The sequence below is a fragment of the Carassius carassius genome, chromosome 45, assembly GCF_963082965.1.
Source record: "Carassius carassius chromosome 45, fCarCar2.1, whole genome shotgun sequence".
Lineage (NCBI taxonomy): Eukaryota > Metazoa > Chordata > Actinopteri > Cypriniformes > Cyprinidae > Carassius > Carassius carassius.
The window spans coordinates 10,409,124-10,437,103 of record NC_081799.1 but is presented as its reverse complement, the minus strand read 5'-3'; the positions used below and the strand labels follow the sequence as shown (position 1 = coordinate 10,437,103).

Below are 27,980 nucleotides of genomic sequence, written 5' to 3'. Positions count from 1 at the left end.
GGCGGAGCAACCTCTGAACATGGAGCTCACTGAGGAACTGATGCAGACACACAGCACGCTCATCATCACACACACACACACACACACACACACACTCTATGAACTGTGCGATTCACAATCATCTGCCTGTTTGTCTCGATCACCTCGAAATTACAAGTAAGCATATGTTTTCACTTTTACGCGAATGTCCAGCGTTCCTTATTCTTCATAATGCATGAATTTAGTAGAAAAGCAACTTGGTTTCTTTCTGATCTTTTTAAGCTGTTCCTAAAGTGCATGAGTTTCTTTCGTTCTGTTGAAAAAAAAGAAAAGATATAATTCGAATAATGTGGTTAACCAAACAGCTGCTGGTCCCGATTGACTTACATAGAAGACAAATAAATAAATATTCAAAATTATATTTCAATAAGTCAGTGAGGACCAGAACCTCTTTAGTTACCCACATTCTTCAAAGCATCTTCTTTTGTGTTTAGAAGAAGAAAAGATTTGGAACAAACTTTACAGTGAGTAAATTATGACAGTTGACATTTTTAACTCAAGATATTAATGATTGATCTTGATCTGATGAGCCTTAAGTGTAAAACTGTTATATTAAACAAATAAGCATAAGTAAGTGATTCATACATTTTTAAGTTGATATTTCTAAGACTTCTGAACAGCAGAGGCATGTGTGTATTCTGTTGAGACTTCTAGAAACTAGAATATTGGTTTATTCTGGTTCTGAAAATCAGGTGATTATGGCACAACCATAATCAGAATATGACCTTTTTTTAAATTTAATTACTATTAGAATATTCTTGTGCTTATGAGTTCAGTCATTGTTTTAAACGATTGTGTTATAGGTGCTGGTAAATTTGTAGACACATCAGCTGTGCAGTTTTCTCCTCATATCAGAAGCGGTGGGTTTTGTAGGAATGAAAAGAAAGCACCTGCTCTCCTGTGCCTCCTTTCACTGATTTATTTTTTCTCCTCACTTCATTCTCCATTATAACATTCATTGAAATAATGGAAATTGCATTTTTTTTTCTAACTTCGGGGAAATCAATATGTGGTTCTGATGCTTACGTGAGGCAAGCAATCACTTTTCCACACATAAAAGAGCGTTATGCTCATCTGCTCAGGCCTTTGTTAGCCAGAGCTTGTACTGACGTGATTAACTTTGACAGAAGAGACTCTGATAAGATCCATCTCTTCAGAAAACCATTTGTGCACCAATTCTTTCCTTCCTTTTTCCCTCTCTGGTCTTTTTATTAGAGTTATTTCAGGGTAATTAGTTAGAGATCTTTTATGTTGGATTTCTAAACTGTCTTTGGAGTCACAAGTGTCATCTGATGGAAATCATAAGTATAGAGCAAGTCATTAAAGTCTCATATACAGTGTCTGATCAATCATGATGTAATTCCCGATTGGTTTTTCTCGAGCTGCTGTAATCCTGCACATCTAAATTAAAGGTTACATAAATTGGCAGGGCCAGATTCATCTCCATTTGACCCATTGATTATCATTTAGAAGTTCTTTTGGAGTGGTAGTTACTTCAATTCAACCCATAATTCAGTTATTTACGTTTGAGGAGGGTGTATAGAAACCTTTACCACAAAAGTTCAATGCATAATTGAGAATGCATTTGTTTGATTTTGAGAGCGGATAGATGGCTTTTTTTAACTAAAGGTTTTGGATTATTGGGTGTAAAGAATGCTGCAGGGTGTTATTTAGTTTTTGGGGGGCATCAGAGGGTCACAGATATTTTGAAACATCATTTCTGCTTGCAAACAACTTGTCTGGAATAGTTATGGGATATATAGATGGTTTGAATGTATCCCTAGGGAGAGAAGAAAGGGTTTGAATTTTATTTTATTTAAATAAAACTCTTTTATCATTATCCAAATTTCAGTTGGCAATGCCTTTGAATCACAAATGAGCCCTAAGAAGTCGTTTCCTCAGATCTGGTGCTAATAGCAGAATCTAGAGCACCATAATATCTCCCATGATAATCTCAAAATGGTTGCGAATGACTAAAGCTTCATCAAATCAATAGAAAACAGGACAATTACAGATAACTGTATACAGTTTTTTTTTTTTTTTTTAATAAAACATGTTGATTTAAAAGTAGCCCGTTTTGTAGAATATTTAACAGTCTCATTGTGTGTTCATACTTTTCACATTATTATTGTATAGGTTACTTTCTGATTTGATTATACTGCATACTGAATTGAGTTCATCCCCAAAATGGATAATTTGATCATTTACTCGCCCTCCAAAACCAAATGACTTTCTTTCATCTACTGAACACAACAGAAAATGTCCGAAAAATTTCCATATGATGAAAGTCAACAGGGTCCAGCATTATGCTGTTTTTGATCCAATTGACTGTAATCTTATGTACAAAACCTGTAGCAGCATTCTTCTAAATCTTTTGTGTGTGTGTTTCACAAAGGAAAGGAAGTCATTCCAAGTGTGGAATGACATGTGGATGATGTATGAATTTGAATAAAAAAAAAAAATTAGCTGAAAACGTACTCACCTTAAAGCCATCCAAGTTGTTTGTCATTGGAACAGATTTGGAAAAATTCAGCATTGCATCATTTGCTCACCAATGGATCCTCTGCAGTGAATGGGTGCCGTCAGAATGAGAGTCCAAAACAGCTGATGAAAACATATTAATCCACAAGTAGTCCAAATGACTCTAGTCCATCATTTAACGTCTTTTGAACCAATAAGCTGTGTCTTTGTAAAAAACAAATCCATCAAGATGTAACTTTTTTTAACTTTAAAAAAGCTAAAATATGAATCCTCTATTCATAAGAGAAATATGCATATATCATGGAAAGTAAAAATGCCCTGATAATGGATTTGTTTCTTTCAAGCGTGCAGCTTTTCACTTTACAAGATATTAATTGATAGACTGGAGTGGTGTGGATTATTGTGATGTTTTTATCAGCTGTTTGAACTCTCATTCTGACGGCACCCATTCACTGCAAAGGATACATTGGTGAGCATGTAATGCTAAGCTACATTTCTCCAAATCTGTGTTGAGGAAAAAACTAATCCTCTAATATTCGATGGTATGAAAGTAAATAAAATTTCAGCGTATTTTCATTTTTGGGTGAACTATTCCTTTAAGATCCCTGTCAGGTGCCAGGAGCTTTCCAAATGAGCGTATGGCCCAAATGGATGACCTCAGCTCATTCTGTCATTAGAAATCCATCATTACGACCAACAATCTTTTTGCAGTGTCTATATTATTAAAGGTCAGTATAAGGTTAACATCAAATGGTCCCAGATCAGCATTAAAAAGTATGCACAGCAGTCTCCTCCAGGCACAGCAGCAAGTTGGTGCCTCTTTTGACACGGAGTGGTGCCAGATTTATCTCCCTTCTCGTCTGTCTTATTATACCCCCTCCTCTCCAACATCCCTCTCCTTTCACCAAATCCAAATGCCACAGATTTCATCAGTTTGCGCAAAGAATGTCACTGTATGATAAACTCAAAATGTCACGGCGATGAAATCCTACATGATTAATGTAAGCGAGGTTATGACTTTACAAATACACAGAAAATGTTTTTATTAGTTTGGATTATTTTCTCAACTGTTATACTATTGAGAAGTTTGCAATAATGAGTTTATGATATTTGAGACGGTCTCACTAGACCTTAGAACTCTTCTAGTTTGAGGCATTGCTAATGAATGTGTGACCAATCATGTTATGTGCATAAAAATAAGTAATTGTCATAATATTCCTCTTCAGATGAAATCTACAGAAGTGGATCCGGGGTTATTCACTGACAGCTACTGCAAAGTGTGCAGCGCTCAGCTTATCTCTGAGTCACAGAGAGTCGCCCACTATGAAGTGAGTAACCTACACACACGTTCACATAAAGCATAAACATTTACTGATACCTGTTAATGATACCTCTTAATCTGCTTTCAATAGTGCTCTACGGTCTGCTACGCACTTTCTTAAATGAGGGCAGATAAGTATGTTAATTAGGTTTTTGCTGCTAATATTCATATGCAATTTAAAAGGGGGGATGAATTTCACCCACCATCAATCACGGTATGTAAATACATTTATTTCTGATGATATCATGCTAGATATGCGAGTATGTTGATATACAACCTACACAGATATCCCACAATCCTGCCCATAGGAAAGAAAAAAACATTGAGGAGATCAGAAATGAGAATTATACCTCAGTTATTTCTTCCAGACAAAAATAAGATTAAATGGATACCAAATGGAGAGTTTGGTGCATGTCTTCTGTCTGATTGTTCTCTTGAGAAATCTCTGATTCTGGTCATCTCAATATGTCAATCAAAAGGTTGAGATTTCAATATCAACTCAAACATTTATTATTAATTCTTCCAAGATTACTGTTACTGTATATTAACAGCTGTCTCACTCTTCTATTTTTTTATTAAAAGTAGTTTTAAGAGAAATGTCTAAGAAAGAGAAATCTCTGAAAAAAAAAATCTTTTCCATTCTGGTGTGTGTATGATTTAGTTGTTGGTTAGAAGAAACTTTGTTCATCTCAAGAACACAAATATATATTTTTTGATGAAATCTGAGAGCTTTCTGACCCTGCATAGACAGCAATGCAACCACATTCAAGGCCCAGAAATGTAGAAAAGAGGAAGAGAAGAATTATTGAATAAAGTTTTTTTTTGTTTTGTTTGTTTTTTTTGTTTTTTTTGCACAAAAAGTATTCTCATAGCTTCATAAAATTAAGGTTGAACCACTGATGTCATGGACTGTGAACTATTTTAATGATGTCCTTCCTACCTTTCTGGGCTTGAATGTGTCGCATTGCTGTATATGGAGGGTCAGAAAGCTCTCGGATTTCATCAAAAATATCTTAATATGACCTTCGCTGAACGAAGGTCTTACAGGTTCGGAATGACATGAGGGTGAGTAATTAACGACAGAATTTTAATTTTTGGGTAAACTATCCCTTTAAAAGGTTGGAGTCTAAAACGGGTTGTTTTGAGAATGCAGTACAATTTAAAACAAGTGCATTATACATATATTCAAATGTAATTGATTCCTGTGATAGAAAGCTGAATTTCCAGCAAATAAATTTTTGGTAATATTATAAATGTCTTTACTCTCAGTTTGTTCAATTTAATGCATCCTTGCTGATAAAAAATATTAATTTCTTTGAAAAAAAAATCAACTTCTTTAACAGTAGTACGTACTCCCTGAGAAATAAGTGTGGTCTTTATATATTTGCTTGGTTAAATCTATAGCACATTTAAATTTGTTCTAAAACAACATTGCCTTGGGAGCCCAAATAAACCCACTTGAACCATCACAGATGCAAGTCACATGACTGATTTCAATTAATACACTAACAGAGCATGAGGGGGTACTCAAATTACCCTCTTTGTGTAAGCATTTTAGTACATTAAAAAAAGTAATTGCTTTTGTTTATTTGCATCAGTTAACGGTTTGCCGATGCATAAACCCCAGTGGAATACACCATTATCTAGATGCATATAGATCACTAGCAGCGCATTGTCAGCGCTCTGTCTTTTTAAAACTCTCCCGATTTTTTGCAGCAGCTCGCTATAGGAGCCACATTATTCCTGGCAGTTTCAGAGCTGTTTGCAAAGTCAGGATCCAAGTCAGATAATTACATAGCATTGGAAATCTGCGTTTGTGATTTGTCGGGCCAAGTTCAAAATCTCAGCAAGTCAACGGTTCTCAGAAACAACCAGCTGTTCTTCATTCGCTCCTTTCAGCATGCACTATTTCACAAATAAACCTGAGGAATTAGATATGCCTGTCTTCATATTGCACACCAGGCCTCCAGACCAGCTGGGGCTCATGATATCAGATATGATATGAGTGTTTGTCCAAAAGTGTGACTTTTTGGGTTGAGTGGCCCAGTGGTTTTTGCATGCTTGATATTTGTCTTTACGGTTCTATCTGATGCATTGACTGAGACAGTGGTATATGACAGCTTCTTACATCATAAGTCATTACCTCAGCCATGAATGGAGATGTCTTAATTCATTTGCCTGTCACTGTCCTGAGGGAACGGAGCCATGTGGTCGCCACTTGCGCTGGCTGAGAACCAGCTGTTGCCTTGTTAACCCAATCTAGAGTTTGGTCTTGTCTACAATATCATGTCTCTCATGTTTATGTTAATGATGAGGCTTTCAACATGAGAAGTTCAGATTTTATCTGACCTTCTTGTTGCTTGGTATGATCGTGCAGGATATCTGTTGATACACATGGATTTGCTGCGTTCTTGACAGTGTTTCCAAATCATATTTCATATAAGTCATATTTAGAGATTGAAAGTGCAGTAGGTCAATGTCGGGTTAATCATATTTCTCCAAACAAAGAGTTTGGGATTATTACTTATCATCAGCATGATTAACAGGACGCTCATTTTAAGTGGTTCTGGAAGTTTTTTTTCCCCATTTATTTTCACTATACGCACTTCAATATATATATATATATATATATATATACACAGTATATTTATAATCATATAAAACATATCAAATATTTAGGAAATTATGTTGACTATGTATAATGTAAAAAAAAATGTAACAGTAAAATGTATAAATTATTTACGGGAAAATATATTAAAGATGCTAGTATGCTTTTTTCTTTTTTTTTTGTACTATTGAAATTACAACATTAAGAATTTTTTGTAGCGAAAATACACTGCAAAAAAAAGCTGACCTACCTAACACACAGAAAAAACAAGGCAACCTATCGCACTCAACTTAAGTTAACTCAACTAGCAACCGACAACTCAAAAACTTAAGTTCATCTAATAAATAAAAGGCAGTCTACTGAATGTTAAAAGATCTGTCACAGCAACCAAAGATTTTTAAGCATTTAGCAATTCTAATCTTTTTTACATTCCTCTTTCTTTTAGATTTATGTTTATTTTAAAAGCCTTCTACGTAAAATGGGTAGTATTTGCCTCTTAAACCTAAAGGCAAACATTTATGCTTAAAGACAAATGTTTTAAAAAAAGTTGCAATGAGATGCACACATACAGTACCTCAGCACATGATTCTCAGCCATGGTGAGGATCAACAAATTTGAAGTCAGTAAAAATATGAACTCGGATCCACATGACAGCTAACTGACAGTGACAACAGCAGCATAAATTAAGCCATTAAAAATTAAAACAATGATAATACTACTAATAATACTAAAATATAATAATAAATAATACCAAAAATAATACTTTTTTAGGAGACTCAATTATGTGGTTAGTAATGTTTTTTGTGAGTGCACACTCAGTCACTAGAGGGATTTTTTTCTCTCCTGATTCCTTGTTAACAGCAACTTTTCTGATTGCTGGATCTTTCTTCATGCGTGTAGTGTTGTGCAGTTTTTCAGTTAAAAACTTTCTATAAAAGCAGTGACAACCTCAAAGCTTATGTTGGTTTAGGTTTATATTGTTTTTGCTGAAAATAATGAAAATGAAAAAGAGCTGCACTTACAGAACTCTACAGTTGTGCACCATAGCCATGCATCATAAAGCGTTCTGCAGTTTCCCCCATTACAACACAGTGCTTGCACTCTTTCTTTCTCCTCCCAGAATTCAGAAAACAAAGCCCTGAGGTGCAAGCTTGTTATTGTCATCTGGCTGGTGCTATAATGAGGACGGTAGAAGTTTGCTGGAGAGAGAGTGATGAGGCTGTGTGGTCATGCATTTAATGAGACCGATCCGTGGGCCATCACCCCACTGAGGAGAGTCGAGCTTACTAGAACATACTAAGCCAAAACAAGCTCTAGATGGTTCGCTTATCACACCAGAATAGACCGTTAGGGTCAATGACAAACATTTATCAGAACCGCCTAACTGGGATGTTGTGGCGTCACTGGGTAAATGCATTCAGAAAACTCCGTTTGATCTATTGAGGGTCAGATACCTTAAAGTAGAGGCCTGATATTGTGTCAGTGGTTTGAAATGATCAGATCAACAAGAGAGGAAGCACCTCATGGCTGACTGAACACAACTTGATGTTATCAAGAGTGTCCCGGGTCAATTAGCACCTCGCTGCTCTATTTCCAAGCTCCTCACAGAGGTGAAAATGGGATATCAATGCTTCAGAGAGGCCTGACACAGGGTCTGCTTGACTAAATACACATAGCTTTAGTAATAGTGTTTACAAATTATTAAAATAGTTGATCATTTATCACCCCCCCCCCCCATTTCGTCCCAAACCTGACATTTTTCAAGCTGAACATTCACACTACTGTTTCCCATACAATGAAAATAAATATGAGCTAAAACAGCACCATAAACGTATGCAATGACTTGAAGAATTGAAACTACTTATCCCACAAATAACTGCAAATGACATAAAAAATATTTAAAATAAGAGCAATTATGGTAAACTAGAAAAATGTTGCGAAATTTACTGAAAGTCATTAATTGTAAGTGTAAAATACCATATATATTTTAGTACTCAAACATATACAGTTATAAACTAAAATGAAAAGAAAATATTTAGTTGAATGTTCATGCTGCTGTTTTCCATACAGTGGAAATGAATATGAGTCAAGATAAAGTCATTCATACTACAGGTTTGGAGGCGAAAAGGACTATAAACTATTTCTTTATAATGTCTGATGATTCATCTTTCTGTCTTTTAGATTCCCAAAAACCTTTGTCTTACAGGCATATACAAATCTGCTACAAATTATTTTAGTTTAAGTTGGCTTAAAGGGAGAAATAACTCCACATCACTTTACTGTTTTGGGGCAGAGATCTCTCTGGTTGGTTGATAATGGATTGAAGGTCCCCCTGTGAGAATGACTCTTTCACTGCTCATATTGCTGGCCATTCATCTGCTGCACAACAATCAATATGGACCTTTATCCACCCACCAGAGCGATCACTCACAGAGTGGAGCATATCAAGCTCTGAGAAACAAAAGCACTGGCCCATAATCTTGTTCCTGTAGCTCTAATGAGAATCGTTTGGGCCCCTGACATCACTAGTTTGATAATCAATAGCGAGTTGTTTTTTTGTCAACACTTGAATGTAACTGGCTCTTTGTGAACGCATCTCTCATATACTGTCCAATCATTTTCTTGCAGAGTCGAAAGCATGCAAACAAAGTTCGTCTCTATTACATGTTACACCCGGTGGATGGTGGCTGTCCTGCAAAGAAGCTTCGAACTGACAATGTAAGTGAAGAAACACACTTGCATATGGCCATTTAATGTAAATACATTCATATTAATAGATGGTTATGCTATTTCTATTAAAGGTAGATAAGAGAAAAAATACTAGCACCCATTGCAAGCCACTTTCCTTTTTAACAATTGAATTTGCTGGCAGTTTCATTACTCAGTCAAGGTACCCACCACAGGATGTAACTACCACAGGAAAACTCCACAACATATTGATTGACATGAATGACCTACTCGTCCGAGTTATTACTTCTGCCCAGTCCCACATCTCTCACATTTCAGGCTATCATTGGGATGTAGTGATGAAGTGGATCTTTTAGGAGTACGAAGAATGACCCAGTCAATTTTGTGACATGTTTGACATGACAAGCTATCACTTTGTCACACATGGCTCGTTTGTGGTTTGGACTGCTGAAAGTCTAGAGGTCATAATGGTTATTTTTGTAATATTCTTGCCTAAGGTTTTGTTCTTAGGGAACTGTTTCCTACCAAAACAACTTGCATAAAAACTTAATAAAATCTTGTTTATTATTTTACTAATATGTTGAAAGAAACATTTGGACTGGCTTTTTGCTCTGTTCCAGGTTGCAGTTTATTCTGGCCTCTTTGACAGGAAGAAGCTGCGTGACTGGATTCATTTTTTATATAACATAAAATATAATAATATAAATAATCATTTAATAACATGATTAAAAACATAATATTTTAATGACAATATTTACATCAATAATCAGTTAAATGTAAATATTATTTTTTTCATATTATAATAATATTTTAAATTAAATTAGAATAGAATAATGATGCCAGTATAAAAAAATTTAATTTGTAGATAGATTTATTTTGATAAATAATTGTTACATTGTATCGCACACTGTTAGAATTTAGACTATAATAGAATATTTTAGATATATATTTTAGATATAGTATATAAAAATATATCAGTTGAATTAAATTTAAATAATATTTGCATCGTACAATATTGTTTACATTTAATTTATAATATGTGACCCTGGACCACAAAACCAGTCTTAAGTAATGCGGTATATTTGTAGCAGTAGCCAACAATACATTGTATGGGTCAAAATTATAGATTTTTCTTTTATGCCAAAAATGTTCTACTGTAAATATATCCAAACATAATGTTTGATTGGTAATATGCTTTGCTAAGGACTTCATTTGGACAACTTTAAAGGTGATTTTCTTAATATTTAGATTTCTTTGCACCTTCAGATTCCAGATTTTCAAATAGTTGTACTGTATCTCAGCCAAATATTGTCCGATCCTAACAAAACATACATAAATGGAAAGCTTATTCAGCTTTCAGATGATGTTATAAATCTTAATTTAAAAGATTTGACCCTTATGACTGGTTTTGTGGTCCAGGGTCACATATAATATCACATTTTTAAAATGCAAATGATTAATTTTTTTATACATTAATTTGGAATTATTTATCAATTTATGACTGAATATTTTCATATGATTGTCATACAGTCAGTCATGATGGGAAAGACTGGAGGACCCCCTTTATCAAAGCACTTTTATGCTCTGGTCATATAGTTGAGGGTTATATTACAGAAACACAGTCGTGGTTGCCAGTTCACAACATTTTACACCTGATCCATGTGATAATTCCAGCTTTATGAGGGAATGTCAGAACTGTTCCACCGGGAACAAAGGGTGTTGTGGGGTGCAGATGGTAATACAGACTGCTGTTTTTTATTCAGTTAAATATAATCATTGCTTGCACCTGTGTTTTACCCTAGTTTTTCCCCTCTTTCATGAACTTTGCTCAGTCTTGTGATGGCATCCGCTATGTTGTTGCCTCGAGCCCAACTGCAGAAAACCTTTTCCTCTGATATAAATCTTGCTAACACCAAATCAGCATTAGATAACACTTGACTATTTTAAATCAAAAACAAACCAAAAACATCTGAGGCTCTGCTCCTGCTGTATTTCTACGTTTTGTCTCACAATGTAAACTTGTTTAAGATGCCATGTTTGTTGTGTGTTGACGCAGTTGGCAATATTAAAAATCCCCCTGAAATTAAACGGGTTGCTGTGATGCATTTCCAGCCAAGGTCAATGTCTAAACAGATCTTTTCGGTTTGGCTGGATGTTGATGAGGTCTTTCCCCTCGGGAGAGTAAATAAAGACATTATGGCGTGTCAGGAGAGGAATAACAAGAAGCAGAATGAGTGGACACAGATCGATGCCTGTGGCAGAAAAGACAGATTTCAGTTCAAAGCGCAAGGCTTACAGAACAATTAAAGCTCAGAAAGTCAATCAGGATCTCATTACTTAATGTTTAACGGAAACATTTCATGCAAAAAAAAAAACATGAAACTGCAGTCTATTTTTCAGGGAAGAAAGGATAAATGTTACCCTGGATCACAAAACCATAAGGGTAAATTTATAAATTGAGATGCATACATCATCTGAAAGCTTAATAAGCTTTCCATTGATGTATGGTTTGTTATGATAGAACAATATTTGGCTTAGATACAACTATTTGAAAATCTGGAATCTGAGGGTTCAAAGAAATCTAAATATTAAGAAAATCGCCTTTAAAGGAGTCCAAATGAAGTCCTTAGCAATGCATACTACTAACAAACACTGTTTTGATATATTTATGGTATATACTTGATATATGGTATATATTTGATATATTTATGGTAGTAAATGTACAAAATATCTTCATTTAACATGATCTTTACTTAATAATGATTTTTGCCATAAAAGAAAAATCAAGAATTTTAACCCATACAATGTACTATTGGCTATTCAACAATACAGGGTAACAAATTTTGATTTCTTGACATAAATGAGTTCATAGATTGAGTAGCAGCAGCATAGAGCGCCCTCTCGCGGCTGTAGACGGTAATGTTTTCTCTTGGTTCTTGGTTCTAAATAAATGCGACTTATAGTCCAGTGCGACTTGTATATGTTTTTTTCCTCATCATGACGTATTTTTGGACTGATGCGACTTATAGTCCAAAAAATACGGTACTATAGTATACTATATACTGTATACACTGTAGACACTATATACCGTAATTCCTCAAATAAAAGCCGGGGCTTTTATTTACCTGAACTGCAGAAGGTAACAGGCTTCTATTTGAAGCAGGCTTTTATTAGAGGCAGGCCTTTTTTTAATTCCATTTGTTTAACAAGTAATTGTTTTAAATAACCAGTTTTAAATTAAAAGCGAAAGCGTTCCAGTGGACAGAGATCATAACATTAGCACAGAATCAGTTCAGAATCAATCACCAAAAGAATCAGTTCGGTTCAGACTCGCTGTGAGTCAGTCTGTTTCACGTTGAATCACGCATGCGCAGTATCATCAGCTCCTCGGTTCTCGAATCGGACGCGTCCGACAGAAACGGTTCTCAGTTCAGTGTACTGGTGATCCGAAAACCGATGCAATGGGTTCTTGACTCGAGATCGAGAAACGCTCCAGCAGTTGGCGTGTACGTTCGTTATCTGGTTCTGCTGCACAAATTTTCCCCCGGCCTTTATTTGTCCATGTTGACCATGCCCCCGGCCACTATAAGAGGCCCGGCGTTTATTTTACTACTGGTTTTTATTTGAGGAATTACGGTATTCATATATTTGCGTTGCTAATATACATGATGAAATATATTTAGAGAAACATATTTTTTGTTTTAATTATTTGTATTTCATGAACTATATTTTTGGGAATTCGTAAAAATTTTTTTAATCTAAATATATTAATATTGCTCACTCAAAAGCTTCAGTGTAGCTATCTACATGCAGTGTATCTAATTACTTTTTCAAAGAGTAGTTTAATTGCACTTTAAATAATGATTAGCTTTTAGCTTTGCGATTTAAAGTTTCAAAGAAACTTCACCCAACAGCTCTCAGAGCCAATAGCAGTCCATATGTGAATCTCAGAGTGGTTGCATCAGAGCAGGAAGTAGAATATACGGTACACCATTCTTAGAAGTTTTTAAATTACTTCTCCACAGCACGACCCACATCTGCCAATTTGATAGCCAAACTTCATATCTTCCTCTTAAAGTTATAATAACACATTTGCTTCATAAATCATCCTGTTCTCCTGTATTATTAGCTGAAGGTGATGAATGGTCCTGGTTACAGGATATCAGAGTATGTGTCTGCTTCTGTGTCATCCCAGGGCAGTGCGGAGGGAGATGTGGACAAGAACAAGTGCTGCACACTGTGCAATATGTCGTTCACTTCGGCGGTGGTGGCCCAGTCGCACTACCAGGGCAAGATCCATGCCAAGAGACTCAGGCTACTGCTGGGGGAGCCACCTGCCATCACATCTAAAGGTAGGAGGTGCTGATCTAAGATCAGGTTCACACTGTCTAAATCACATTATTTAAAGGCCTGGCTGTTCCCGGGACAGTATTCATACTTAAATGAGTTTTACGTGTATATGACGTCCTAAGCAGCCAGTGGGGAAGTGACCTGTTCAACCATGGATGGACTCTGAATATGAGATAATGAGGCAATTATTCTTGAGAATGAGTTCATTATTATTAATGCTCAATATATTATGTATTACTGATGTTTGATGAGGTATGGTATGATATATGATATGATTGCGGTTCACAGTTAAGAGTATGGGGATTTTTAAAAATCCCTAAACCTACAATTTAAATAGCGTGTTAATGCAAATATGTAATCAGGCGATCATATGGCAGCAACTCAATGCATTTAGGCTTGTATATCAAGACCAGTGTTGGGAAGGATATTTTGAAATAGGTTACAGATTACAAGTTACCCTATGTAAAATGTAATAAATAGTGTAACTGTAATGTTACAAAACTACTAAAGTGGTTTGCTGACCCTGATATTACTGTGCTTAATTGGCCAGCCAACATGCCTGACCTGAACTACATATGCAATCTATGGGATATTTTCAAGAGAAAGATGAGAAACATTCAGTCCATCAATACAGACAAGCTGAAGGCTCAGTAGTGCCTCAGCAGAGCCACAGGCTGATCGCTTCCATGCCACACCTCACTGATGCTGGAGTTTGTGCTAAAGGAGCTCCGACCCAGTATTGAGTGCATAAATTAACATTCTTTAAAGAACTTGAACTTTTCTGTTTTGCAAATGCCTTTTTTTATTGATCTTAGGAAATATTTTAAGTGTTATTTATATAATAATAATGTGTTCGACTTTCATGAGCTATAAGCTTTAATCATCATAAAATTAAAACAAAAAACTTTTGAAATGTTTAACTTTACATGCAATGAATCTAGAATATGTTTATATAACTTTTTCACGATACAGATTTTTTTTTAGATCCACCTGTATGTGTGTGGATGTGTGTGTGAAAATATTCAGATGTAGTTGTTAATATTTTTCTAAGTAACTAATTTAATAACAAAAAAATCTCAGTAACTAACTGATTACAGTTACATTTATTTTGTAACTCAATTACGTAACGCCGTTACATGTAACTAGTTACTCCACAACACTGATCAAGACGATCTGCTGAAGTTCAAACCAAGAATTGGAAAGAAAGTAAATCAGTTGACTTTAAATGCAAGGTGGTTGTTGGTAATAGATGGCTGATCTGAGTATTTCAGACACTGCTGATCTACTGGTATTTTCATGGAGAGACATTTACAGTGAATGGAGAAATAAGACAATATCCAGTAATTAGCAGTTCTTTGGGCAAAATTGCCTTGTTGATGCTAGAGGTCAGAGGAGAAAGGCCAAACTGGTTCAAGCTGATAGAGGGTCAACAGTAACTCAAATAACCACTTGTTACAATCGAGGTTTGCAGAAGAGCATCTGTGAACACACAACACATAAACCCTGAAGCAGATGGGCTACAGCAGCAGAAGAGCACATTGAATGCCATTCCCATCAGCTTAGAACAGGAAACTAAGCCTCCACATTCACCAGATCTGAATCTAATAGAGCAGCTTTGGGATGAGGTGGAACAGGAGATTTGCATCATAGATGTGCAGCCGACAAATCTGCAGCAACAACATAATGCTATCATGTCAATATGGACCAAGATCTCTGAGGAATGTTTCCAGCACCTTGTTGAATGCCAGGCATGCAATGAAGAATTAAGGCAGTTCTGAAGGAAAGAGGTGGTACTAGCAAGGCGATTTGATGGCCTGGTAGCTACCTACAACACCATTGCGTGATGGCAGGAAATTTTGCATGGGGACACACCACTTACATTTTCAGAAAATGTAAAAAAAAAAACTTGCAACTACAGTTAGATGTCCTGTTTTTAATTCACTCATATGCAAATACATTAGGCATATTAGAGGTTTATGTTCTCAAGGCTGTCGCTTGTGGCATGTTCATGATAAGAGCACGGCCTGTAGCAGGAACAACACATCACTGACTCACTTAACATGCATAATTGCGTGTGGCCAAGACACCTGAGGGTGTAAAATGACCCAAAAAGAAGAAACCGAAAGAGCCCAGAAAACAACCCAGAATAACTGCATATACTGTACAGTACAGACCAAAAGTTTGGACACATCTTCTCATTCCAAGGGTTTTCTTTTTTTTCATGACTATGAAAATTTTAGATTCACACTGAAGGCATCAAAACTATGAATTAACACATATGGAATTATATACATAACAAAAAAGTGTGAAAAAACTGAAAATATGTCATATTCTAGGTTCTTCAAAGTAGCAACCTTTTGCTTTGATTACTGCTTTGCACACTCTTGGCATTCTCTTGATGAGCTTCAAGAGGTAGTCACCTGAAATGGTCTTCCAACAGAGTTTCCCGAGAGATGCTTAGCACTTGTTGGCCCTTTTGCCTTCTGTCTGTTGTCCAGCTCACCACTAAACCATCTCGATTGGGTTCAGGTCCGGTGACTGTGGAGGCCAGGTCATCTGGCGCAGCACCCCATCACTCTCTTTCTTGGTCAAATAGCCCTTGATGCCTTCAGTGTGACTCTACAATTTTCATAGTCATGAAAATAAAGAAAACTCTTTGAATGAGAAGGTGTGTCCGAACTTTTGGTCTGTAATGTATATGCTGAATTAGATCAAATAAAGGGAAGTTAATCTGGGTTGTGTTTCCAATACAACAATGTAACTCACTGTTTAACTACCAACTAACTAGCTAGTCATGACTGTTTGATCCGCGTTGGTAACTTCTACTAATTCATCGATTCATCGATGCTGCTGTAACAAACATGACAGCCGATGATGACTATTATTTTTTGTTCCTTGTCGTTTTGCCTTATTTGATGTTAGAGTCGACGCAGGTTCCTCTTTCATCTTGCTGTTTGCGAATGTTCCTTTGAACTATGGTTTTAGGAAACACTCAATCGTTAAACCATTTTGGTAATGACGGAACATGATGCAAAATACATGAGGTGAAATCCATTCACAAGACTAGATTTGTACATTTTCTGCAAAATTGTTAGTTTAGCCTGTTTTATCATCAAGGTAGCAATCTTATATGCAGTCTCTCAGAAAGTAATAGCACAGCTCTCATCAACAGGCCGTATGATTTAATGTGCCTTTATGTCTACAGCACAAATGGTGCGGGACGAGTTACATGCTGACTTTTTAAAGTGTTTGTCCAAATAGCAAGCATCACTAAGCAACACCATAAAAACTATTAGTAACCATAATAGGGTTCAAGAAACTGTCCTTTTGTTATTTGTTCAGCAGTCAAAGTAGTAGCTCAGCATTATTCTGTTACAGTCGGATAATTGGAAATATGCTGCTGCTTCCACCATCATAACGATCTTGATGGTGATTTTTCATGTTATTCGTGAACTGATGTAATTGTAGATGAGCTAAAAAGGTTGTTGTTTCTAGTGAGACCTTATATAATTATGATAATAATGATAAAGTGTAAAAGACCTAGATGAAATGGTCTGAGAGGCTGGAATACAGAGGAGGATAAAATTTGACTAAATTATCCATGAGTGGCATTGCTATTATTGAGTAATTGACCAAACTGCTGCAGTGCAGATCTACAAAATTACTGTAAAGCTAGTTTAAACAAGATATTATGAAAGCTTCAAATGATAACACATGGATTTATGGATTTATGTTGATCTGTAGCACCTGCACCCTTTTACTGTAAACACAGGACTCTAACGGTAAAAAGTTGGTATGAATGTTTTTTTTTTTGATACCATAGAAAACTCATTAAAACTCAAAATTCTTGTCACTAGTATCAATATCACAAAAAACTAATACTAGCCTAAATAAAAAATAAAATAAAAAACACAAAAGCTCACTGAAGACAAGTCAACATCCAGCAATTAAATAAGAATAAGAAACTAATAGAAAGCAGTAGGTCCAAAAAACTACAGTAGAACAAATAAATAAGAAATGCTAAATTCATTGTATAAAGTAATCAAATGTAAAAAAAAAAAATGCATATTCTTCACTGTGTAAATGAAATATATTTCTTATTATTGTTACAAAAGTGAATTAGTAAAGAGCAGTGAGAGATTTTCAGTCTTTTGTTGTTTGATTAACATTAATGACAGACTGCAGGAATATTAGACTGCTATCACTTTAAGAGCTGGCCAGATCCAATATACTGTTACACGTGTTTTCTTTCTTAGCTGTTTGCTTTTTTTTTAAACATAAATTACTGTGTTTACAATGATAATTGCAAAGACGGGCATTTTGACACATCTAAGTGTGTGTATTTAACCGTTCAAGGCCAATAAAGTGGCAAAAATAACTCTTGTGCCATATGAGCACCGACTTCAGATGCACGCGCCTCTCTGACAGGACTCAGAAACAATCTCTCAGACAGTGAGCACATATAGCAAAATGTGTTCTCTTTTGCTGCTTATCACAGCACATCCAGAAAGCATTTTTGAAAATGGCAGATAAATGTTCAAATAGAGGAAATAGCAAGAAATACAAAAGCTCTTAATTCTCATTCTTGGTTTGTTATGCTGATCCCATCATTTGCAATGAAAATATTTGTATTTCAAATTGGGGAAAAACTGCAAAACATTTTCACTTGTGGTCTCAGACTTTGAGCCTACAGTATTTGTCATGGTAGAGTCTCATATCACACTCTGATTATGTGTTATAATGAAAACAACCCTCCATTCAAACACCTCAGGAAATTGGATGAAAATTGAGACAGAAGGAAGAGGATGCTTTATATTATCTAGTTATTTTGATACCTTCTATAAATACACTTGTAGAGCTGCCAGTGTCATCTATCCTCCACTTGAAAAGCTGTGGAAGAGCCAAGAGACGCCCCATTTGTGCCATCTACCATTCCTATTTTATACGCTATGACATGGGTTTGCTGTCAGTGTAGTCTCTTGTTTATCATTTACTATGACGGAGTATAATTAGACGGGTGAAAACATCCCTTGTTCTCAACTTTGTAATAAAAATTCACAAAGCTTATACCTGCTAGTGTGAGACAAATGACCTCCCGTCTGTTTATGAACCATATTCATCATATTAGTGTCATGAGATTCAGAATGCATCTTATTAAGCTGCAGCCACAGGGGACATCCCGTGTTCCTAATTTGCGCCCTTTACCCATGAAATGCTTCAAACTGACATGAGCCTGTGCCCCGTAGTTTGACAGGTGAGACAGACCGCAAGCAAAATATGTCAATTGAATCTCGTACACATGTCTTGGAAATTATAATATGTGTTATTAATGCTGTCACACACCTGCTGTTGTGGACTGGATGTTGGTAAATAAAATGAAAGATGGATATGCCATTTTAACTTTAAGACTTGCTGTTAACTTGTGTTGGTATGTTGCAGAAAAAATATTTCCCTTTTTTAATTTCTTTTGCTTGCTTGCTTTTGATTTTTTCTTTAAAATGTAGAAAAATAATGGGCAGGAATGGAGGGCAAGAACATATGCTGTAATACACCTTCTGTATGAATGCCAAAGACCAATTTCTCAGGTGTTTTCACATTAATAGCTTTTACCTGCAGCCTGGTAATTAATGTATGGTGCATTAAGTATACTAAGTCTGTTATGCCCTCTTTACAGAGGTGACAGCCAGTTCAGAGCATATGGTGACTGAAGACTCGGCAGGAAGTCCTTCCATACATGGCAAACTCTCACATCGCTACTGCCAAATGTGTAAGGCCTGGTTCAACAACCCCGGCATGGCCAGACAGCACTACGACGGAAAGAAGCACAAGAAAAACGCAGCCCAAGCTAACCTCCTCACACAACTGGGTAAAAGTCTGGAGGACGGGGATGATCTAAACGGTATGTTCTGAGAGGAACTGGCAAAACATAGATAGGGACAGTTTACTTAAACATGAATTAAAAGTGATTCTGTTAGCATTTACTCAACACATACAGTGTTGGACTTTATTCTTCTGTTGAACACAATGGTTGTAAGATGAAAAAATTATGCAAAAATACCATAAAATTATTTGAAAAAAGTGACCCATTTGCACTTGTTCCCCAAGACTTCTGAAGCCATAGCTTTGTGTGATAAAAATCGAAATAAAGTAATAAAGATAAAAATAAAGCAAAGAAGTCTTTATAAAAATTAAAAAAGATCAGGATTAGTGAACACATTGTTTTTTGAATTGGATATTTTGTGTGAATTGTTTGATTTGGTTCATAGAACCACTATAAATTATTATTTTATTGGACAGGACCCGATTTCCGCAATCAATGCAATCAGAATTTTCAGTAGAAGTTTCTCAATTTCATTCTGTTCATCACACAAAGATATGTATGACTTCAAAAGACTTGAAATATAGTGCAGTTGTTTGCATCACAATTATACTGTTGCATGCTTTTTAAAGTTTTATGCTTTAATTGAATTTCACATACAAGGGTTACTGTTTTGTGTTGGAACAAAACATATATTTGGTTTCATTTATAATCTGTTTATTGGAGCATGAATGCCAGCATTTTCAGCCTGATTTAACGGCAATTCGTACATATTTTCCGAAGTGGCTAATTCGTATGAATTTGTACGACCTCATTCGTACAAATTTGTATGATTTGTGCTAAATCTGATATATTTTTCGAGTTGCACAATTCATATGAATTTGTACGAATGACCTACACTTGACTCCGCCCCATCACTGACAAATCTTTAAAAAATCGTAAGAGTGAGGTCATACGAATTCATACCAATTAGCCATCTTGTAAAATATGTACAAATTGGTCATGAGATAGCGTTGGAATTTCAGGACATTAAAGGGATCGTTCACCCAAAAATTGAAATTATGCCACGATTTACTCACCTGTAACATTTTGGAAAGTATCACATACGTAAATGTATGCTGTTCTGTATCAGCAGCACTGTAAACCACATATCTGCGCACATACGTTGCATTTATTGTTTACGTATGTGATTCTCTCTAAAATGGCACTATAGGGTGACGCGGAGGAGACAAACCGTTGAATAAACTTTTTTTTTTCTTTGCGTACAAAAAGTTTTCTCATAACTTTATAACATTACGGTTAAACCACTGATGTCACACGGACTATTTTAATGATCTCCTTGCTATGTTTCAGAGCAATAATTGTGTTAGGTATCCTTGCTGTCTATGGAGGGTCAGAGAGTTCTCGGAATGCATCAAAAAGGTCTTACGGGTTTGGAATGACATGTGGATGTGTGATAAATTACAGAATTTTTATTTTTTGGGTGAACTATCTCTTTAAAGGCTTGTATTTCACATAGAAGGGTGACTTGTTATGTGTTCTGCAGAAAAAATTTAACTTTAATGGGTTTAGAATAACATGTGGGTGAGAGCTTTAAATTCAGGGTGTACTGTCCCTTTAAAACAGCATATTCAATTGTAACAATGTTTGTTCATTAATTTGTGGTAATGGCTCATGAATAACCCCACCATAAATCCCACCGTTTAAGCACCGATATAATTTTAGCATTGACCATCCTGTTTTACAGGCCTCAGAGGCATTTTAATGGCCTTAGAGTCTTTTCGCAAGCAGGCATTTCATTAAAATTTTGCATTATTCAGCAGCTAGCTAAACTGCTTTCGTTCGAGGCAGTTATCAATAGGTAATTAATGGCGTGACAAAGATTCTCCCAGAACACAAGATCTTGCTCGCCAAACAAACCGACAACAGTGGAGGTCGCAGACAACAAAGCCATCCCGTTGGTGAGTTTTGACTCAAAGAGGGACTAGAAGAAACCACTTCATTGGAGGAGCGTACCAGCTGCCGTTTGGACAAACGTTGGATTTATATTTAGATTGAAAAGTGTCCTGTCCCTCACGTCATGCTTGTGACTCATAAATATGACTCACTGCTGCAGATTCCATTAAGGCTTCCCAGTACTTCACTCACCAATAATAGTACAAGCACTCTCTGGATTGAATATGCTCTATTTTTGTGACGTGTAACGTAGAATAGTATTTGACATGCTGTATTTTTACTCTTTAGCATTTGTCTGTTTTAATGCTGTTCTGTCATAAACTAAAAAAGTTTGTGGCGCTAACAGCAGGTTGCCAAATCAGTGTTCTGCAGTAATCGAACCCCATTGTATAGCATTTTCATTAGACTTCACACCTCACAGAAAGCCAGCGACTGATTTTCCGAGCTTCACCCAAGCTTATAATTTACTGGTCTGTCCTAGTTAGAGGCGGAGAACAGACTTGGTGTAGAAAGACAGAGCTGTGGGAGGATACGACTTATCAGCGTGTTTCACAGCCCCTTCTGTTATGTGTTTTTAATCATTGAATGTGCACAATGCCAAAGAAAAGCTGAGGCGCTGTGCATGCAAAGACGAGGCCAACGTAATCTGTGGCTTTGATTGAATATAGATCCGTGGTAAATGTTATTGATGAGGCATCTAGATGAGACCCCATTCATTATCTGGCCTGATCTCCCAGATGCTGGGATAATAAAGGATTCCCGTTGTTTAAACAGTCTTGGTGCTTGCTTTGTGGCATATGCAGGGGTCGTATGGCATATGTAAGGGTCATTTAACACTACCCATCTCCCAATATTAAATCACATCTTGCACTAGATGGTTACAAAATCAGACATGCTGTTTGAATATATGAGTCATATGTTGACATAAGCTTATGTCTATTTGTGAAGGAGGAATATATATTTGGTTTCATGCATATTGTGTTTACTGGAGCAGGGATGTCTGCATTTCCGGGTGCTATATATGAGACGAAAACTAGTCCAAGTCATAATTCACTCAAAAAAAAAAAAGCATTTTATATTTTAATATTACTTTAATATTATATTTTGCATGAAGAAAATTACACTTATATGTGGGACTATTGGGATTTTTATTTTTTTATTTAACATAATATTTTTATAATTATGCATATTTTCTTTTTGGTAATTTTCATTAGCCTAAATGGTTACTCTCATTAGTATGTACACATTTTAAAGATAATTTTAAACAAAAAAGAGAGTAACATTTATATTAATATAATAAAAAATGTCCAACTGATTAGCAATTTTTAATAATAATAATAAGTTAATATAATATATAAAAAAAAATAAGTTAAAATAAAAAAAACACTTTTTAATGATATATATGAAAACAATTATATAATATTAAAAAATACGTTTTTAATATACATTACACATGCATACATACAAACGTACATACATATGCTGTATCTATAAGGTAGCACAATAACTACTGAAGTTTAAGTTTGCATATATCTTGCATATGTATTTTAAATACATAAACATTTTCGTAACATTTTCGAATGTTCCTTAAGTTCGCCCTTTATTGTTCTTTACGCAAAATTTAATAGAATTTATTTTTTCTTCTTTTGATTTTAGAACGAAAAAGACATGTTCACCAATTCACCATTATGTTATTTGTTTTTTGCTTGAGATAGAATGGCAATGTGCTGTGCTCAGGCTATATGCTTATTTATCCATGTAATTCATGCACGGTGAAGAAACGGTCAAATGCTCAGGGTTCTAGCTGTCTGTAGGTGTTTGTCAAAATAGCGCATTATAATTACCCTCAGACAAGATTTGAGGGCATTTGCTGTTGGAATCAACACAGTTAGTCTAATAGATGTGTTTATATTTATGTATGCTCTTAGGCCTGAAGCGGAGTCACACATGTGAGGTCTGCAGTGTTACGCTCAACTCCGTGGCACAATACCACGCACATCTGCAGGGCTCCAAACACCAGAACAAGTGAGTATCATTCAGAGACAAAAAAAGACCAGAATCAAAGGTAAACCAGCAGTAATTCACATAATCATAATCTCTACACAAAACGCTAATTTTAAAAAAGCATAATAAGAGTCGTTGAATCATTCATCAACCAAGCCAATCAGGAATGTAACCACTCATAACAGACACTGACTGGTAGCCACAAACTGGTGCAAAACTGTGAAACTGTGCACAAGCAGTACTCATATCAACAGGCACGAGGTGTTAACTTGCATCATGTTCATGCGAGTGAAGTTAATGGAGTGTTGTAGATGTAATCGATATCTGCTCCGAATCAATATTCGGCCTGACTGGACCATGTCCTCACGGTACCGTACGGGCCACAGTTTCCATTCGGAGCCTGCAGCGGAGCAGGCAAGGTCACAGCATCAATGTTAGTTAGGTAGAGATGAAGGAGAAGGAATGTGAGAAGGATGATGGGAACTACCAGACGTGTCCAAGCTGTCATGGAGATGTGTTCATATACATGCACGAGAAGCAAGGACGACCCTCAATGAACGAGACCCTGAGGCTGATACATTACCGGAGCTGTTTTATGTTTTAAAGGAATAGTTAACCCAAAAATGATAATCTTCTTAAAGTGTACCCACTCTCAGGCCATTTAAGATATGGATGTGTTTATTTCTTTATCCAAACAAATGTCTAAATTTTTGCATTGCATCACTCACTAATGGATCTTCTTCAGTGGATGGGTGCCGTCAGAATGAAAGCCCAAACAGCTGATTAAAACATCATAATAATCCACATGACTACAGGTTAATCATTCACTTAAAACCATCACTTCTGGCCAACATATGAGTCCATAATCTATACTGTAATAATGCTTCCTCCGGTGGAAAAGTACATCTCCTGTTGTCTTCCCACATCAAAATCCATTGACATATTTGTTTTGAACTGTTGATCTGTGCATATTTCTCTGCTGATTCAGACGAAATTACTTTTTCACTGCCAGAAGCAAAACTGAGGACTCTTATTTTACCTTGTAAACAAAGTCTTATAAACACAACTTTTTTTCACTTCACAAAATGTTAATTGAATGATTGGAGACATGTGGATTACTTAGTGATTATTTTGATATTTTGATCAGATGTTTGGACACTCATTCTGACGGCACCCATTCACCGCAGAGGATCCATTGGTGATATGCACACATGGATAATTCTTCCTTAGCTTATTTTACCTTTAAATGAACAAATGTGTCTCGTTCAGACTTAAAACAGAGGATCATTCCAAAGGTCCAAATAATGATCCTTCACAGAAAGTTTGGTTCACAAACACAATGAGATAAAGGGTTGCCTTTTATGCATTTCCATCAAGGTTTCATATATTAGGCATTATATTTCTTGTGCAAGGCTAGGAAAGTGAGCACATACAGCGCTTTAATGCACTCAGAGCACAAAATGATTTGACATATGTTCAGTGATCCTGTTTAGTCGTGGTTGCTTAGACAGTCTCTTTGAACTCCTCACCTCTGCAAATGTTGCCAAACTGCACCAAGGATTTGGTCTTTAGCCACCTACATTTCATGCTTTTTATGTTGTTCCAGTTTGTTCATCCTTGAGTTCCCACTCCATTAACCTCAAAAACACATTGGAACTAATCATTTGACAGAGTGCAAAGAGTCACAGATCTGTCTGGATGCCAGTGTCCGAATCTCTGGGACTCGGCTCAATTAAGCGTTTGCTGCCAGTTTTGTGCCGGACACCGGAGTTGGAAAGTCAATGATGGATCAATAAGAGAGCAATGGGTGTCACTGCTGGAGTTCTGTTCGGGTCACTCATCACACACACTTCCACTCAGTGTTAATGAAATTACTCATGAAAATGCTCAGTGATTAAGAGTTTTTTTTAATTTGCATAAACGATAAAATTCGTAAAACAACACAGAAAGATATTAATTATGCACAAACAACTATTGTAACCATTTTACAAGGCAGCAATTTCTTTTGAATTCGTTCAATGTGATTCAATTGGAAATAAAATAATACATGAACATAACCATAAATGGGCCGCATGTAGATAATAAGACAATGAATGACTGAGATCATACAAATTTGTACGAATAAGCAACAATTTATACACAACATGAATGGAGTGTACAACTTTGTATCTTCACAGAATGGCACAGGTAAACCTGAACTAAGTTATGTAGCTACTTAACTGTCAGAATATCACATTGTGGATTTCCTTACCAAAAAACACTAAAACACATCAACTGAATAATTTAAGTGCAAGGTTTCACAATATACTACCAAAAAAAAAATTTTTTTTTTAGCACATTAGCATTTTTTGTTTGCTAAAATTAAATGCCATTTTAGCCTGAGTAAAAGGGACTAAATGTAGTGTGATGTAAAATTGGCATGCAGGATTTAAATGCTATTTTTATAATAACACAAAGAAATGTGGTAAACTTATTTACTTTTCATTTGAGCGATGTCATAAATCTGTTTTGCTTCTTTCTAAGCTTGAAGAACAAATGAAGTTTAATGAAGCTCCCCTCTTTCATCTCTACTCTTGAAACTATTTGAGGATCTGTCTGTGGAAGTCAAGGCAACTTTAAGACAGCACATGACAGTGATATCAGTTCATATTCTCTTGATCCACTGTGTTAATGACAGCATTATGGACACTACCAGTAAAGCCAGAGACCTGGACAGTGACAATGGATAATGGACAAGTGCTTTTTGCAAAATTTGTACATAAAAGAAAAAAAAATCACATCCTGATCACTTTAATGTATATATTTAAGGCATGTTGAATGGTGTGATTTGATTGTAATTGTATTTCAGATTTTAATTTAAATGTATTTTAATTTGTGTGTAAGAACTGAACATTTTGTATTAGAGTGAAATTGTAATTCAAATGTTGTAGCTCTCTGTAGTCCACTAAAGATAGATTGAGTTTTCTTGTTTTATTTTGTACATACAGTACAGTCTGGGAGAATTGCTCTCGGATGATATTAAAAGGAGACTTTGCCATCATTTTGAAGCTGAATTCAATCAGCATACTAGTAAAAGTAATGACCTGAAGGACAATTATTGTTTTTACAAACGCTTTTTCAACATTAGCTGCTGTATGAATAGATAGAAAATAAACTATTTACTATCTCTTGCATTGATTGTAAAAGAAAGAAACCCAAGAAGTTACTATAAGGAAGTATTACTGAAATTAAAACGTTAATAGTCTGCTATCATGCATTTTAGTGCTTTTCGTAAAGGACTAAATGCTGCCGATTTCCATTTGTGCACTGTTCCGTTTAAAAAAGCCAAAATAATCGAATAATCCCCAAAACGATAATGACCTTTAAAAATTAAGATAGGTTCCTAGCATTGTGATTAGAGAAAATACCGTTTTGTCTCTTAGAAATGACATCCTAAACAATAAAACTATTCAGACACAAATACAGTTAGTAGTCCTGTTTTCTTTGTTACGTTATCATGAAGCTTCAAACTCTATCAGTATGAATTCTCTACTTACAGTGTTGTGATGCTTATTCACACTTATTTGGCAAGTGCCACTGTTGTTTTGGTACTGGAATGAGAAGCAAACAACAGAAACGAGCGTCTCTGTGTTTCCCAAAGGCCTTTTTCATAGTGTTTTTCATTCTGCTAGAATAATGTGCACGGCAAGAGGACCCACAGGGCTTTAAAGATAAAAGGAATGACGTAAGACAGTCTTTAAAAATAAAATGGATTGCAAGTGATTCCCAACAGACAGTGGCTGGATCTGTGAAGGGCCCGGAGGGGTCTCTTTTGTATGATAGATCTGATGACTGTTCCCTGATGTACTGAGAAAGTTTCGCAAAATCTACATTTTAGCAGGTTTCAATCATGCTATGAGAAAGTCGTACAGTTACTGAAATCTTAAAACAGAATTAAGGTGGCATAATATTGAAATGCAGTTTTAGTTTATAAAATAAGCCAGTTTAACCACTGCAGTTTGATTAAGTTGATTGAGTCCGTATTTCTGAGGGTCCAGCTCATTATGCATCTGATCATGATTGATTATTCAAATACATGTCATATAAGGGCCATTGATAATGTATACAGCTCATTTACCTTTAAATAATAGCATATAGAGGGTTTTGGATGAGAAAATGTTGTGCACAAGAAGCCAACATTGTTCTGTCATATGATTTGAATTTGTGAGGTATAAGCTAAATTTTCAGAAAGTATCCCCTGATAGCACACATGGATGTACTGTATATTAGATATCTTTAAGATGAGTATGATTTAGAATGTATGTAAAACTGACATCTTAAAGATGTCTGTCAGATGTTTGAACACCGCATATGCTTTCCAGATCAAGAGATCTTTAACGGACATCTTGCAGACGTCTACATGTGCTATCTGGGACTATAATCATTAATCAGTAATTAACTACAATAAAGTCATTTGGCTAATTTCAGCCATGGCGGTGATATAAACTGTTCAGTTTTAATGGCCCTTTCAATATTAACCATGTTTAAAAAATAAATAAAATATAATTAAACCAAGGTAACCACAAATTAACCATGGGTTTTCTATGCTAACTGTAGTTTAACCATGGTATTTGTAGTAAAATTGTGGTATTTGTAGTAAACCATTTCTACATTTTGACTAAAAACCATGGTTCATTTGCGTAAGTTAAACATCATCGAGCAATACACCAAATTTT

At 35.7% G+C, this 27,980-nt stretch overlaps 1 protein-coding gene across 3 annotated transcripts; it reads left to right on the top strand.

Annotated features, from left to right (window-relative positions):
* Window positions 1-26,291, top strand: LOC132127482 (zinc finger matrin-type protein 4-like). Of its 3 annotated transcripts, none has more exons than XM_059539381.1 (7): window positions 1-156; window positions 3,747-3,848; window positions 9,078-9,167; window positions 13,333-13,489; window positions 19,162-19,386; window positions 23,190-23,286; window positions 25,789-26,291. In XM_059539381.1, the coding sequence occupies exons 2-7, from the start codon at window positions 3,747-3,749 to the stop codon at window positions 25,802-25,804; spliced, it is 687 nt and encodes a 228-aa protein (XP_059395364.1). In that variant the 5' UTR covers window positions 1-156; the 3' UTR covers window positions 25,805-26,291. The 3 variants fall into 3 exon arrangements, with proteins under 3 accessions (XP_059395364.1, XP_059395366.1, XP_059395365.1); XM_059539382.1 differs by lacking the exon at window positions 1-156 and adding an exon at window positions 843-899; XM_059539383.1 differs by lacking the exon at window positions 9,078-9,167.
* The last annotated feature ends 1,689 nt before the right edge of the window (window positions 26,292-27,980 follow it).

Bases quoted from the DNA above. Each gene is read 5' to 3' on its own strand.
- LOC132127482 (XM_059539381.1), top strand. From the start codon at position 3,747: ATGAAATCTACAGAAGTGGATCCGGGGTTATTCACTGACAGCTACTGC. The intron at 3,849-9,077 runs GTGAGTAACCTA...ATTTTCTTGCAG, and splicing joins AGAGAGTCGCCCACTATGAA to AGTCGAAAGCATGCAAACAA. The intron at 13,490-19,161 runs GTAGGAGGTGCT...CCCTCTTTACAG, and splicing joins ACCTGCCATCACATCTAAAG to AGGTGACAGCCAGTTCAGAG.